The sequence below is a fragment of the Prosopis cineraria genome, unplaced genomic scaffold (assembly GCF_029017545.1).
Source record: "Prosopis cineraria cultivar Desert tree isolate PC_DT_omini unplaced genomic scaffold, ASM2901754v1 PC4, whole genome shotgun sequence".
Taxonomy (NCBI): domain Eukaryota; kingdom Viridiplantae; phylum Streptophyta; class Magnoliopsida; order Fabales; family Fabaceae; genus Prosopis; species Prosopis cineraria.
The window spans coordinates 30673024-30688148 of NW_026555335.1; the positions used below are offsets into that span (position 1 = coordinate 30673024).

The 15125-nt window shown below is 33.2% G+C and overlaps 1 protein-coding gene across 1 annotated transcript; it reads right to left on the bottom strand.

The window, feature by feature from the left end:
* Positions 1 to 6142: 6142 nt before the first annotated feature.
* On the bottom strand, positions 6143 to 13958 carry LOC129308944 (cysteine-rich receptor-like protein kinase 6). Its single transcript, XM_054950302.1, has 4 exons — positions 13875 to 13958; positions 13695 to 13769; positions 13440 to 13529; positions 6143 to 6460 (listed from the first exon to the last, which is right to left on the bottom strand). Exons 1-4 carry the CDS (start codon positions 13956 to 13958, stop codon positions 6143 to 6145), a joined length of 567 nt encoding a protein of 188 aa, XP_054806277.1.
* Between the last annotated feature and the right edge of the window lie 1167 nt (positions 13959 to 15125).

A 15125-nucleotide genomic window follows, 5' to 3' on the forward strand; every position in this document is an offset into this window, starting at 1 on the left:
AGGTGGACATTCAGGCCATCTTTGCACATACAAGAGATTATCAAAGGTGGTGTATTAGGAAGGCATGAAGAAGGATGTGTAGGAGCAGGTTGCAAAATGTGAAATTTGCCAACGTAATAAATACGAAGTGGTCAGCCTAGCTGGATTATTATAGCCTATGTCGATTCCTCAACATAGGAAGATATTAGCATGGATTTCATTGTTGGGATGCCTTAAGCTACTAGGTATGACACTATCATGGTAGTGGTGGACAAATTCACCAAATATGCTCACTTTATACCTCTCATCTTTTTACTATTAAAGATGTGGGTGAATGATTTGTTGTCGAGGTAGTCAATTTGCATGGCTTCCTTAAGTCAATTGTATTTGATAGGGACAAAATATTCATTAGTTAGTTTTGGATGTTTGCATAGTTCGGACCACCCTGAAGTATAGTTCAAGGTACCATCTACAAACCGATGGCCAAATGGAAGTGGTGAACAAGAGTTTAGAGACTTATCTCTAGTGTTTTGTAGGGGAATGCCCAAAGAAATGGGTGAAAATGCTACCATCGATCTTTGGGCATGGCTCCTTTCAAAGCCTTGTATGGGCGAGATCTTCCCATGGTTTTAAAGTGGAAAGATGATGTTTGTATGGTGGAAGAGGTGAACAAGTAGATTAGAGAGAATGAAGTGCTGTTAGAATGAAGTTAAGTTTCAAGTAGGCGATAAGGTATATTTGAGGATACAGCCCCATAAGCTCAAGAATTTAGCTAAGAAACAAAATGAGAAGTTAGCTCCTAAATTCTATAGGCTTTATGGGGTTATCTAACGAGTGAGATTATTCAAGTGGGCAAGGTTGCTTATAAACTCAAACTGCTAGAAATAGCAAGAATTCATCCTACTTTTCATGTATCTCATCTCAAGAAATCTCTTTCTCTGTCTGTGACAACACAATCCCTTCCTAACTTCCTTTTTGAACAGGTTAAAGATGTGAAAAAGGTGAAGCAAATGACTAATGGCAGCAAGCAATTACTCATTAAATGGAAAAATCTATTTCAAGATGACAATACATGGGAGCCAATGACTACTATTGCTTATCAGTTTCCTAAATTTTCCCTTGAAGGCAAGGTGAGACTTCTAGAAGGGGGAGATGATGAGACCGTTACTCCCTTGGACCATGTTTATAACAAAGACATTGATAAGAGAGGAGATAAGGGCACTGAAGCAAGCCTAAGGCCCAATAACCTCAAGAGGAGTGATGAGATAGTTATCTAGGGCAATGTGGCCGAGAGAAAGGCAAGCAATCAGGCAAGTGGTAGCTGGGAGAGCACTTGACCTCTCGAAAGTCAGAGAATCATTTTTGTGTCTTGTAGTTATACTTTCACTATATCTGATTTTAGTTAGTTCTTATCTCTTTTTTTCTTCTTCTAAACTTATAAAAGAGGTTGTAACTAGCTATTTCAGTGAAGTAATTTTAGTAAATTTTTTGGGTTTCATTAGTTTGAGATTTTGTTAGGCATTGAGAACCTTTTTTCCAATAAATTCAAACTACAGGTATGGTTTAAGTAAATAATGGGATGTGTGTATGGACTTTCTTATGAAAAAGTATAAGGTTTTTGAGTATTTTTTTAAAGAAAAAGAAAACTTTTGCTGCTTATTATGAAAAATTATATATAATTACCTTTTTGTGTTTTTATAGCTCTACTTCTTTAATAGTAAAGATTATTTTCCTTGAGATAGGGAAGGAGGAGAGTAAAATTCTTCCAACTAAATTGCTACATACACATGGATTGAGATTCGAACACCCAACCATTTACTCAAGTAACGAGAATCTTTACTATTCATGTTAATTTTAGTTGGTTAGTAGTTTTGGGAGAATCAAAAGGTTCTGGTCCAAGAGTTGAGTCTTGGTGGAATAATAGTGTACAGGACAAAATCAAGTATAAGAAGAACTGTTTTAAAGCCATACATTTGTGTAACAATGAGGAAAATTGGGAGAGGTACCGTATGGCTAAGAAGGAAACTAAGAGAGCTGTGGGTGAAGCTCGTTCTAAAGCTTTTGAAGAATTTTATACGAGCCTTGAGACGAAGGAAGGAGAGCAAAATATTTATAAGATTGCCAAGAGTAGGGAAAGAAAATCAAGAGATCTAGAACAGGTAAGGTGTATTAAGGATGAAGAGGGAAGAACTTTAGTTATAGATGAAGAAATTAAAAATAGATGGGAGACGTACTTTTCTAAACTTTTCAATAATGGAGAGGGTTCATCTAGTAACTTGGACGATTTAGTAACTGGTGAAGGAGAATAAAATTTGTCATTCTATCGAATAATACGTGATAAGGAGGTAAAGGAAGCTCTTAAGAAAATGGCAAATGGTAGAGCCAACGGACCTGATTGTATATCTATCGAAGCGTGGAAATGTTTAGGTGAAGAAGGGGTAAGATGGTTAACTAAGTTATTTAATGTAATTTTACGGTCCAAGAAAATGCCTGATGAGTGGAGGAGAAGTACATTAATTCCTATTTATAAAAATAAAGGAGATATTCAGAATTGTACTAACTATAGAGGGGTTAAGCTCATAAGCCACACAATGAAATTGTGGGAGAAAGTAATTGAGCACAGGTTGAGATTGGAGACAAGTATTTCTGAGAATTAGTTTGGTTTTATGCCAGGTAGATCAACTACAGAGGCGATTTATCTACTAAGGGGATTAATGGAAAAGTATCATTGTAAAGATAAAGATCTACACATGGTTTTTATTGATTTGGAAAAAGCTTATGACCGTATACCAAGAGAAGTGCTTTGGAAAGCGTTAGAAAAATAGGGAGTACGGATTGCTTATATTAAAGCCATACAAGATATGTATGAGGGGGTAAAAACTAGTATAAGAACGCCTAGTGGTCAAACAAAGGATTTTCCTATAAAGATTGGACTACATCAGGGATCATCTCTGAGTCCTTATTTGTTCAACTTGATCTTAAATGTTTTGACGGAACATATTCAAGGGGAAATTCTGAAATGTATGCTCTTCGCGGATGATATAGTTCTTATAGTAGATACAAGAGAAGAGGTTAATTGCAAACTTGAGTTATGGAGGAGGACATTGGAGTCGAAAGGTTTTCGTCTGAGTAGAAGTAAGACGGAATATTTATATTGTAAATTTGGTAAAGGACTATTCGACAATAATTTGGAAGTGAAATTGGGAGATCAAATTATACCTCAAGTGGAAAAGTTTAGATATTTGGGAGCCATTATTCAAAATGATGGCGAAATCAGTGGAGATATTTCACATAGAATTCAAGCTGGGTGGTTTAATTGGAGAAAAGCTAAAGGAGTTATTTGCGATCGTAAGGTGCCTAATAAACTTAAAGGAAAGTTTTATTGCACTGCTATCAGACCGGCAATGTTATATAGTAGTAAATGCTGGGCTCTAACGGGACAGCAAGAGCATAAAGTTAGAGTAGCAGAGATGAAAATGTTACGATGGATGTGTGGACATACACGTAAAGATAAAATTCAAAATGAGTACGTACGCGAAAAAATGAGGGTGGCACCTATTGAGGAAAAAATGGTAGAAAATTGGTTGAGATGGTTTGGGCATGTACAAAGAAGACCAAGGGAGGCACCAGTGAGAAGAGTGGAACATATAACTTTGAGTCCGATTAAGAGAGGTAGAGGAAGGCCTAAGAGAACACTTTTGGAAGTTATTGAACGCGATCTGTTAATTAATAATTTTCCTAAAAGCTTGATAAGTGATAGAGCACAATGGCGTCTTGCAATCCATGTAGCCGACCCCACCTAGTGGGATAAAGGCTTGTTGTTGCTGTTGTTGTTGTTAATTTTAGTTGGTTATATAATTACCTCTCTGTCACACACACACACACACACACACAATTGTTAAAAATTAATTGGTATGTGAAAACTTTATAATTTTTTTTAAAATGCCATGGTTTTGACATACTTGACTCTTCCATCTTACTATTGCTCTGATTCGTATCTCATATTCTATTTGTTAATTATTATAAGGTATTTTTAATTACTGCACATAAAAAAATTTGTTAACTGATATTCCAAGTTCTTTCTAACTTTAACATTTAGCAATTATAGTTTATCATCTTACTGTATAATTCCAATCATTAATCATTTGCAAGTATTTTTTATATAGCTCTATGATCATTTTAGTTAAAAAAAGTATTAATCACTCTTAAAATTTCACAACATACTTTATAAGATAACTTATGATGGCAAATGGAGTGAATATAACTTCAATGAAATGTATTAATGAATTAATCAACTGACTCCATTAAATTTTCAAATTTTACAGGATCATTTCTTTAAAAAAAACATGAGTTAAAAGTTCTAAAATATGAATTAGTCAATAATGCAAATTATTTTCCTGTGCATATTAATCACTTTCTTCTATGGATAGTAAATTACTAAATTATTCCATCTATTCCTTTTTCCAAGACACTTTTAACATTATTATTGAAATCAAAGGGACACTTAAAATTCAATGCCTACTATTTTCTTCGCTATTGGTGGAAAAACTTTTGACCTTTCCCCCAATGGTGTATCATGTCTTCAACCCTATCACTGCTTTTCCCCCTTTATTTTTGTTAGTTAGCTACTAATTCATTAGCTAATATATTTCCAAAAAGTCAAAAACTAAGTGATAACAGTTTTGTGAAATTTTCTAAGATGTTAATTGGTAAAAGGATTGGGGTTGGTTGGATGTATTTACCAAGATAACCTATCCTTTTTTTGAAAGACCCACATAAAAATATGCTACCAACATAAGCATAGCTAATGCAATAGTAGTATTTATATCATTTGTGAGTGCAGCTAACTCCCCATGAGGTAACTGTATGATTTTCCAAGGCAAAAGAGCCCTTGACCAATGTAAAACAAAAATAAATAGAAACATAGTTCCAATATAGGGAATATAGGTGTGGGTTAAGTAAATCAATGGATAGTTTTGGTCCTATTGAAAATACCAATCTAAGTGAAGACCGAATTCTAACTGATATGGATAAAAACATTCAGAGGTGGAGTGAGCGAGAATTCTAGTTACATATATAAACAGAACAATTATTCAGAGATAAACTATTTTACTATCAATCTTCATTCTTCACCACAAGATGGAAGAGACTCATCATATTTGTTTTCCTGATAAGAAAATGAATTCTCAGGAAATAAAATGAGGCTTACCAAAATTTCTAGTCTCATAGCCTTCAATTTCTTGCCTTACCAAAATTCCTCTTTTGTACTTACAAATCTTTTTTTGTGTGTATATATTTGTGTGGTGTATACAGTACATTCTCAAGGATGAAGAAGGTTTTCAAGTTCAATGCATTAGTGGCTTCACTGCTTTAGATGTGCCTTGCCTCCTCCTCGTGGCCCTATCTAGTACATACCCTATAACTATACCCTCTGTGCATTATGTCAATTATGTCTTTAGAAGATTACTCTAAAAAGCAGCCTTATCTCACTAGGCAGGTCGGTTACATGGATTGTATGATATTATTGTCCTCTACCATTTACCAAACTTTTAGGAATGTTGTCAACAAAGAGGTTTCAATTGGTCAACAACTTTCTTAAGTGTTTCTCTTTGGTTTTCTTCTACCTTTCCTAACAGTGCTTAAAATTATTCATTTCACTCCTCATTGGTGCCTCCTATAGTCTTTTTTGTACATATTCCAAAGATTACTCAAAAAAAAAAAAAAAACCTCTTATAAGGACATATGAACATGATTCTGATATTAACTTAATGTGTGAGTCCATATGAGGAGTTAATCTCGGGTGGAATGCATCTACATATGTGAAAAATTTTTTACATTCAAATTAAATCAATGTTATAAAAGACATTTAGGTGGCTTGAAAAGCTATGACCCATGAATGTTTGATCGGAGATGTGCCATATAACTTCATGTGAATATATAATTTTGACACTGAGTTACACGGGGAGGTCTTTGCTGCATAATCATGCAGAATAAATGGACTAATCTTCTCCACTCAAGTTCTTGGACCAAAAGTGTAATATAAGCAACACATGTATACAATTAAATATAATGTCTATTGTTGAAAATTTGAACATTGCATATTTCATAAAATTGTAGACGAGGAAGAAAAGAACCTGATGCTCGTTTGGAAACCATTAAATTTCTATCTCGCAAATAAATCAGAGATGATCAAGCTATTAGCTGAATAAAATATAGGCCTTGTAAGATGTTCATTTGCTGCATTAGAGTGACCACTAAAACAAAATGCAGGTCTCTTCAGCAAAGGAGGCTTGGCAGTTCCATTCATTAGCATTGACAAAATTTCAGACATGCTGAATCTATTAGTTGGTCGTTCTTTTGCACATAATAGACCAACATGAATAATACATCTCAGCATTTGATTTGGAGCTAAGGAATCTTTTATTGTTGGATCCACCAATTCTAATGCAGCTGCTTCACCTTCTTTCCAAAGCTCCCATGCCTGAGGTATGCTAAATGCTTCTCATTTCAGACACTAACTACGCAAAGGATTATATGGTAGAAAATTTATAGTGAAAATACTACTGCAGGACAAAGTTGCCAATACTCAAAAAGGTGGCATAAGTGTTGTTGATGAGATCGGGGCTGATCTGGAGGAGGGAACAGGATAGTAGGCTCTTGACTTTTCAATAGGCCAAATGATCCAAAGTTAAAGCTTCAGAGTCTAAAGAAGCATTGAGAATTCAATCATTTGGATTGGCAATCCAAACTGGCAAGTCATCATTATATGAGTTCTAGACTAATAGGTAGTAAAAGGGGGAGTAATATTACGTGGCTATTTTCTTAAAAGCCATGCAATAATCAACCCTAGCTGAGCATATAGTAGGCTTTGTGTGATTTAGCTAATCTGGCTTAAAATGGTGTCTTGTGCATCACAAAAAATTCTCGAAAATCTCAAGTTCCCCATAACAAGACAAGAACCAATAACACAGCCTCAAGTTTGCTCATCACAGACACGGTAGAGAGCCAAAGTGCATAACCAGCTAGAACTCAGGATTTCATAAAGCCTTTTGATGATATTTATTCATGGCGTAACATTGTTGGTTTTGTGTATTTGTTATATTTTTGGTTAGTCCTAGTTAACATCATCTGTCTAGGCGGCCTTTGGCGAAACCCAAATTGATATCACCCTCTTGTTTTGACTTTTGACCACAAAATTGATATCAAGTACTTCATTAAAATTTAATTAAATTGCAATAAACTTGATATTAAGGATTTGATTCGGCCTCTCAAGTCCTTTTCCTTTTCTTGTATTCTTGTTGTCAAGTCCTTGTGGATGTATTCAAACTCAATGATTAGAGATTAATTAACGGAGTTTTTCGGCATATGCTAAGTTCAAAATATGTTTTCCCCTTGTTTTGATAGTGATCCTTCTAGCCAGGTGTATACTAAATAGTTTAAAATACTTCAATTTTTAATGTGGACTATATAGTTATATATAAATTTCTTGTAATGACTAAGCATAATTTTATAAATTTTTCTTTTAATATTAGTTTGTCCCAACTATTGTTGGTGGAAGCTCAAGATCGCTATTAATTCCTCGTCAAGGGAGTAGCAAAAGTAATTTTTTTAGTTTGATTTTTTTTTTTTATGCATAACTTCATCGGAGAGAATCATTCCACAATCCATAAAATGTGTACTAATATAACTTGACGCCCATTTTGAAAACCTGAGAGTTTGAGACGATGGTATTGTTATGAAAGTGATGCGCTCTCTTTGATATATTTAATAGCTATGACACATAAAAGTTTGACAAGAGATGTAGCACATAACTTCATGTGAATAATTTGATACTGAAAGTTATACAAAGGGGGGTATTGACTGCATAATCATACAGAATAAATGGGCTAATCTTCTCCATTCAAGTTCTTGGACTAAAAATGCAATATGAACGACATACGTTATGATGTGTATTAATGGAAGTTTGTACTTTACATATTCCATAATATTGTAGACAAGAAAGAAAGAACATGATGATTCTGCTCATTTGGAAACCATTAAATTTCTATCTCCGCAAATAAATCAGAGATGGTCAAGCTATTAGCTAAATGGGCCTTGTAAACTGTTAATTTACTGCACTAGCATGATCTCTAAAGCAAAATGCAGGTCTCTTTAGCAAAGGAGGCTTGACACTTCCATTTGTCAACATTGACAAAATTTCTGACATGGTGGGTCTATCAACTGGCCGTTCTTCTGCACATAATAGATCAACATGAATGCATCTCCCCACTTAATCTATCAACTCCATTTATTGCTGGATATACCAATTCCAATGTTGCTGCTTCACCTTCTTTCCAAAGCTCCCATGCTTGAGTTATGTTAAATGCTTCTCATTTCAAACACCAACTACATAAAGGATTTGATGGTATAAAATTTACGATGGAAACACTTTTATAGTTTGACTTACATGTCCCACTAAATTCAGTGGATCATTGGCATTGTAACTGTCCGTTTGGATTGAGGATTTAATCGATTTTAGGGGCAAAAAAATCGATTAAGCCATAATTTACCCAAACATCCACTTTTTTCCAAAATCAATTTTTTCCCAAAAAATCAATTTTTTCCCAACGCTCCAAATCTCAGCTTCTCCGCTTTTGCATTTTTTGTTACAAAGTTATATGAGCAAATTACATAAAAAGTCCAAGAAAAAAATCACAAAAAAAGCACAAAATTTAATAAAACTAAAACAAAATTTTTTCTCTTCTTTTTTTTCTTAATAAAATTTGAATCTTTAAAAAAATTACTAACATGAGTATCCAAACAGATTGCGTTATAACATAATCAATTATGATTAAAATCTACCACTTAATCAATTATTTTCATAATCTATTATACCCAACTGAAATCCAAACGGATCCTAAAATATATTCAAGAGTCATGTATCCACGGCTTAGATTCATGTATGACAAAATATTCAGCTTATAATTCATAAATATTTATATTTTGATAAGTCAAATGTAAGGAGGAAATATATTGCAATAGCTCTTTAAATAGCATAAGAATTAAATAGAAAACAAAAAGACTTTAGCCAATGTGTACTTACATTGTACCAACAATTCTATCAGTATTTCCCTCTGATTCATGTGCAATAATTCTTGATAAACAAAAATTAGAAATTTTTTGGATCAGTTTTTCATCGACTAGTATGTTACTTTCTTTCAAGTCTCTCTGCACTATTTTTAGTCTTCCGTATTTATGAATGTATAATCCTTGAGCAATATCTTCAATTATGTTGAGTCTTTTCTCCCATTCTAGTAGCTTGCTTCTTGTAGGACCTTTGAAACAAAATTGTCAATGATGGATGAGGAAGACAAATAATAAGCTGAGCAACAAATACCATTTGGTTTTAGTAACTTCTTGAAAAGCATGCATACGTTGAGAATTCTTACCAAATAAGATGCTGTCCAAGCTTTTGTTGGGCATGTAATCAAACTAAAATGTTCTCATCTCCTTGAATGCAGCAACTCATTTTTATGTTGGAGCTCCAATATTAGTTTCAACTAATTTTTGAATTCTGTTATTCCTTGTCTAGAGCTTCTTGAAAGTCTCTTAAAAGCCTCTTCTTTCCTTGTTTGTAGCTTTCCCTAATTGAAAATTAAGAACTTGTATCACACCTAGAACTTCTAAAGTGTGATCGGCTAGAATATAAGAAAACTCATATTTCATAAGCCTGAGCCCATATAATGTTTAACATATTAATTATCCAATCTCATCATATAATTATCATTTGTATTAAACAACTATTAGCATTAAAAAAATAGTCAAGCTTATTGTCGAAATTTTGGCAGAGTCTTCCCTATAAGTTGGATTACTTGACATATCTAAAACTTGCTAAAAGAATGTCCAACCAACATTTGGAGTTTTACTTTGATATAGTATACACACACACACTCTCACAAACCCAAAATAATTTAATTAAGAATCTTGCCTATATGATTCGTGAAGCGAATCTAGAACAGAATGAAAATATTTAAATATTTACATTACTCCACAATATGAATGAAGCAGCAAAATAATTCTTGTCTTAAGGAGTCCCATGAGATCTACTAAAGAGCAGGTCCATTTCTACTATTTGAATATCAAAAATTCTTCCAATATATAACATCCCCAAATAATAATAATAAACAAAAAATGATGGTATTAGAAAATAACAACACAATTTATCTTGATAATTGAGTAACAAAAATAGAAGAGAGAAAATAAAGAAACATAATCAACAAATTAAGAAACAGATTTTTAAATATTTTATATAAAGCAAATCATAAAAATGCAGTTCTTAAGGGTGAAAATATAACATGGAAAACTTGTTTTTGATTATGACCTAAACAGAAGGAATAGCAAGTATAGATACACAATCCACAAGGATAAATAACATCCAACATGGCTAGAAGCCACGAAACTCTATTTTGAAGGTATCGCTATTTTGAATGGTAAAATGAAGATACTACTTTTTTATTTTTTATATTCAATGCGATATGGAGTTTTGAATCTAACAAACTTATTTTGCAGAAACAACTACTGAAAGAGCTAATGAAATAGCTAATGAAAACGAGGACATTTGTCCAAGAATTGGAGGAAGAAAAAAGTAAAGACATGGAAAATAAAAAAAAGAAAAAGAAGGGAAAGAAAAAGAAGAATTCTAAGAACCCTGCTGCTAATAGAGTTATCTAGAAAATGGATGGAATGAGTAATTGTACATCTTTTTGGTATTCAATTTAAATGACTCTTCGATAGAAGGGCATATTTTAGTAATTGTTGTTATATTGTTTTTTTACATAAAAAATGAAGAGGTATCTTCGTCAATAATTAAAAATGAGCTTCCTAAAGTTCAAAATGCAAAAACAAATTCTCAATTTGAGGTAAGAAATAAGTGGGTAATATTGTGCAAATAATTGTTATTATTGAATAGTATTTATTAGTAGTTATCAGGCTTTGTTAAGCTTTACTCTTTTCTCTTTTCCCTTGCTCCATTCCTTTTTTTTTTGTCAAAAAAAGAGCCAATTTTATCAATCACCCAAAAAATATTATAAACACCAATAGTTGAAGCAAAAAAAAAATTCTTGAAAAAACTTAAATACAAACTGACACACAAACTCATAGAAACACAAAAATACAAGAAAACAATTAGCAAAAAGAAAAATAGATTAAACAAATAGAAACTATGAAGAACAAAATGAAGTAGAAAATACATTAAACTAGCAACAACAATTAAAACACATACCACATCAACCAAGATCTTCTTAATAGAATTCTTGTGCACTTTACCCCATGCTTGGGCCCAAGTGCCATCCTTTTTCTTGACTAGAACTATAAGTGCTGAAAATAGTGAGTAACTCTCTTGAATCACCTATGTCTACAACAAATAACCCACTAGTCCTTTAAGCTGAAGGGTACCTATGTGGCTTCAAGTTGATGGGGTTTTTACCCTCTTGAAGTACTATAAGATGATGATGGCATTTTTTGAATGGTGGCAGCCCTTTGGTGTCTTCAAAGAGGTTAGGAAAGCCCTTGAAGGTGTTCCCAAGGGCCTCTGGTACATGATCATAAGGTTGGACAAAAAAGTACCACAACACAATAGCTAATAAGGAAGTGGATGGTTTATATAATAGCTATATGGGGGTGTTCTTTTTTTCTTTAGTGTGGTTGGTTAATTGGATAATAGGGATTATAGTCTATAAAAATGGCATGAGAAGGGTTGATGTATACGGAAGAGAAGAATGGTTAAGAATTGGAGAGAGACAGAGAAGAAAGAAAGGATTGAGAGATAGAGAAGAGGATTTTGAATAATACTTGAGAGAATTTCATTAAGCATAAGAGACTAAGTACAATCATACAGCCTTTATATAGGAGAGAATCAGACTTTAGGGCTATAACGTGAGTCAGACTCTAAGGCTACAATGTGAGTTAGACTCTAAGGCTAACTAACTCAATTAACAACCTATTTCTTTGTTTATTATGATTACATATCAATACCTCATAAGAATTCTTGTCCTCAAGGGTCATGAAACACAAAAGAAGGGTGTTGTTGCTATAACTTAGATAAAGAAACCCAACTTGCTTCTTAATCAGGATGTCCCTTTAACTATACAAGCACCTCAGTAATAATTTTTCCCTTTCTGCTGCCCATTCTTTTATTTAGAATCATTTCTAGAGTAAGATTTGTAGGAGGCTCAGGCAATCTAAGGGTGGATGCCTTTGCTTTATAGACAGATCAGGGCAAAGCTTTAGTAAAGATACATGAAAAGTAGGGTGCACTCTAGATTCTAGAGGCAACTCTGACTTGTATGCCATTGGACCTATCCTTTGGCATATTTTATAGGGCCTAAAGTACCTTGGAGCTAATTTTGAGAGATCCTTAAAGCTATAAGAATTTGGCAACAAGGTTGTAGCTTAACAAACACCTACTGCCGTTCCTTAAATTCTCTATTAGTCCTGTGCAAGTCTACCTTCTGCTTCATTTTATTGACAACTTTATTGAGATGATATTTTGCCATCGCAAGAGCTTATTCTCTTACTGAAAATATCCTATTAACAGTTTCTACAGCCACATCTCTAGGTAAATAGGGAATATGCATGGGAGGAGCCTACCCATAAAGCAATTCATAACTAGTAGTTTTTGTAGAAGTGTGGTAAGATACCACCATTTAGCCATAGTAAGTCATTTCTGCCATTCTTTAAGTTTTTCCCATCATATACACCTCAAGTAGTTTTCTAAACAGTAATGAAGCACCTTTGATTGACCATCCATTTGTGGATGATAAGAGGAAGTGAGCTTCTATCCAACCCTTAAAAGCTTTAAAAATTCCTTCCAAAAATTACTGATAAAGAGAAGGTCTCTATTTCTTAGGTGCTTAAAAAACTATTGGAAATAATAGGAATAAATTTATTATGATATAGAACAAGAATCTCATTCTTTTTCTCCCAATAGCCATGTTCAGAAGTATCTCTAAAGGATTTAAAAGACTATTTTATTAATGAGATGATATGTTATCTTTTAAGTTGCTAGTCATATTTATAATGCTAAATACAATCTAAAATAATGAATAAAATTTAGATAACTAGATAATTAAATAATATCTTCTAAAATCTAAAATACTTAATAAAATCTAAATAGATAAAATACTGAATCTAAATAAAATCTAAATAACTAAATAACTAAATAAAATTTGAAGAAATATCTAAAACTAAATAAAACACTAAATCAAATAAAAATGAAATCAATCCTAATTTATGTTTTGCTGCTTCCTTCTTGAATAAGTTTGAATTCTATGCAGAATCTTATCACTATCACTAATAATCTAAATTAGAGCTCTACGTAGCTTGTAAATGTGACCAAGAAATTGTTGTGCCAAGGTAGACGCCATAAAAGGATAAGACAAGGGTAGGACATGTGCATACTTGCTAGAGTGATCAATAATTACCCAAATTATGTCCTTGCCATTTGACATAGGTAACCCCTCAATAAAATCCATGGCTACACCTTCCCAAACTTTTCTTAGAATAAGAAGAAGCTGTAACAATCCCAAGTAAGCCATTGAGTCATATTTGTACCTAGCACATATGTCACAATGCTTTACAAAATCTTTAATATGACCAAATAATTTCTGCCACCAGAATAATTTCTTGACTCGTTGAGAAATAGTTTGCACACCTGAATGGCCTCCTTATGGACTAACATGAAGCCACTCCAATATTTGATGTTTGACACTTGGAGTATTTCCCACAACTAGCCTGCCATTTTTCCCACCATGCTACCACAAATGAGCTTTTAAAGCTCTCAAATCCATATCATCATACCAACTCTTGAATTTCTAGAAAAAGGAAATTTGAACTTGTTTGAAAGATACTTAGAAAACCTCATTTTCAGGCATCCTTAAAAGAGTATCAGCTGCACCATTATCATTGCCCTTTTTGTAGTATATTTCATAGTCATAACCCATGAGCTTATTGACCCAATACATTTGAAATGCTATCTTTAATTTTTGTTCTAGCAAGTATTTGAGACTTTGCTAATCTATTTTAATAATGAAGCATCTTCCCTCAAGTTATTGGTGCCAATGCGCCACAGTTTGCATTATGCCAAGAAATTCTTTCTCATAGATGAAAAGATTCTAATGTTGAGGGGCTAAAGCCTTGCTAAAAAAGGCTATAGGTAACCTTGATGCATCAAAACTGCCCTACTTCTAGAGTTGCAAAGCATCCATTTAAACCATAAATTCTATAGAGATATCTAGAAGTGTGAGAATGAGGGCTACAACTAAAGTTTCTTTTAGTTTTATAAAGGTGGCAGCACCTATATCTAACCATTGAAAGTCATTTTTCTTGAGTAAATCAGTAAGAGGTCTAGTTAAGGATCCATATCCCTTAATTAACCTTCTATAGTAGCTTGTAAGTCTTAAGAAGGATCTTAGTTGCTTCATTGTAGTTGGTTCAAGCCATTTCATAATTGCCTTGATCTTCTTTAGGTCAATTGAGACTACTCTTTCCCTGATAATATGACTTAGGCATTTTGCTTATGCTGTAGCAAAAGTATACTTGCTTTCCTTCACAAGAAAAATAATTTTTTCTCAGTATTTCCAGAACTAAACACAAGTGTTATGTGTGAGATTCTAAATAAGGGCTATAAACTAAAATATTGTTAGGAAAAAAATGAAGACAAACTTTCTTAAATACTCCCTCAATATATTGTTCATGACATCTTGAAAAGTTGTAGGTGCATTAGTGAGCGCAAAAGGCATCACTAACTACTCATGGTAGCCTACTTGTAAATCTAATTTAGTAAACCATTTAGCATCTTTTAATTCATCTAAAAGTTCTTCAACAAGAGAACTAGGATATTTAGTCGATGTACATATGCCATGACCCATTTTTCTTTTTTACTAACACAATTGGTGAATCAAAGGGTGAACTACTCTCTTGAATGACTTGTGACTACAGTAATTCTTTCACCATGTCTTTAATAGCATTCTTTTAAACTACTAGATATCTATAGGGCCTTAGATTAACTGGGTCAGAGTTAGAACCTTGCAAAATAATAAGGTGAACATGACCCTTTCTTAAGAGGGAAAGAGACTTAGGCTCCTTAAAAAATGTTTGACAATAGCCCC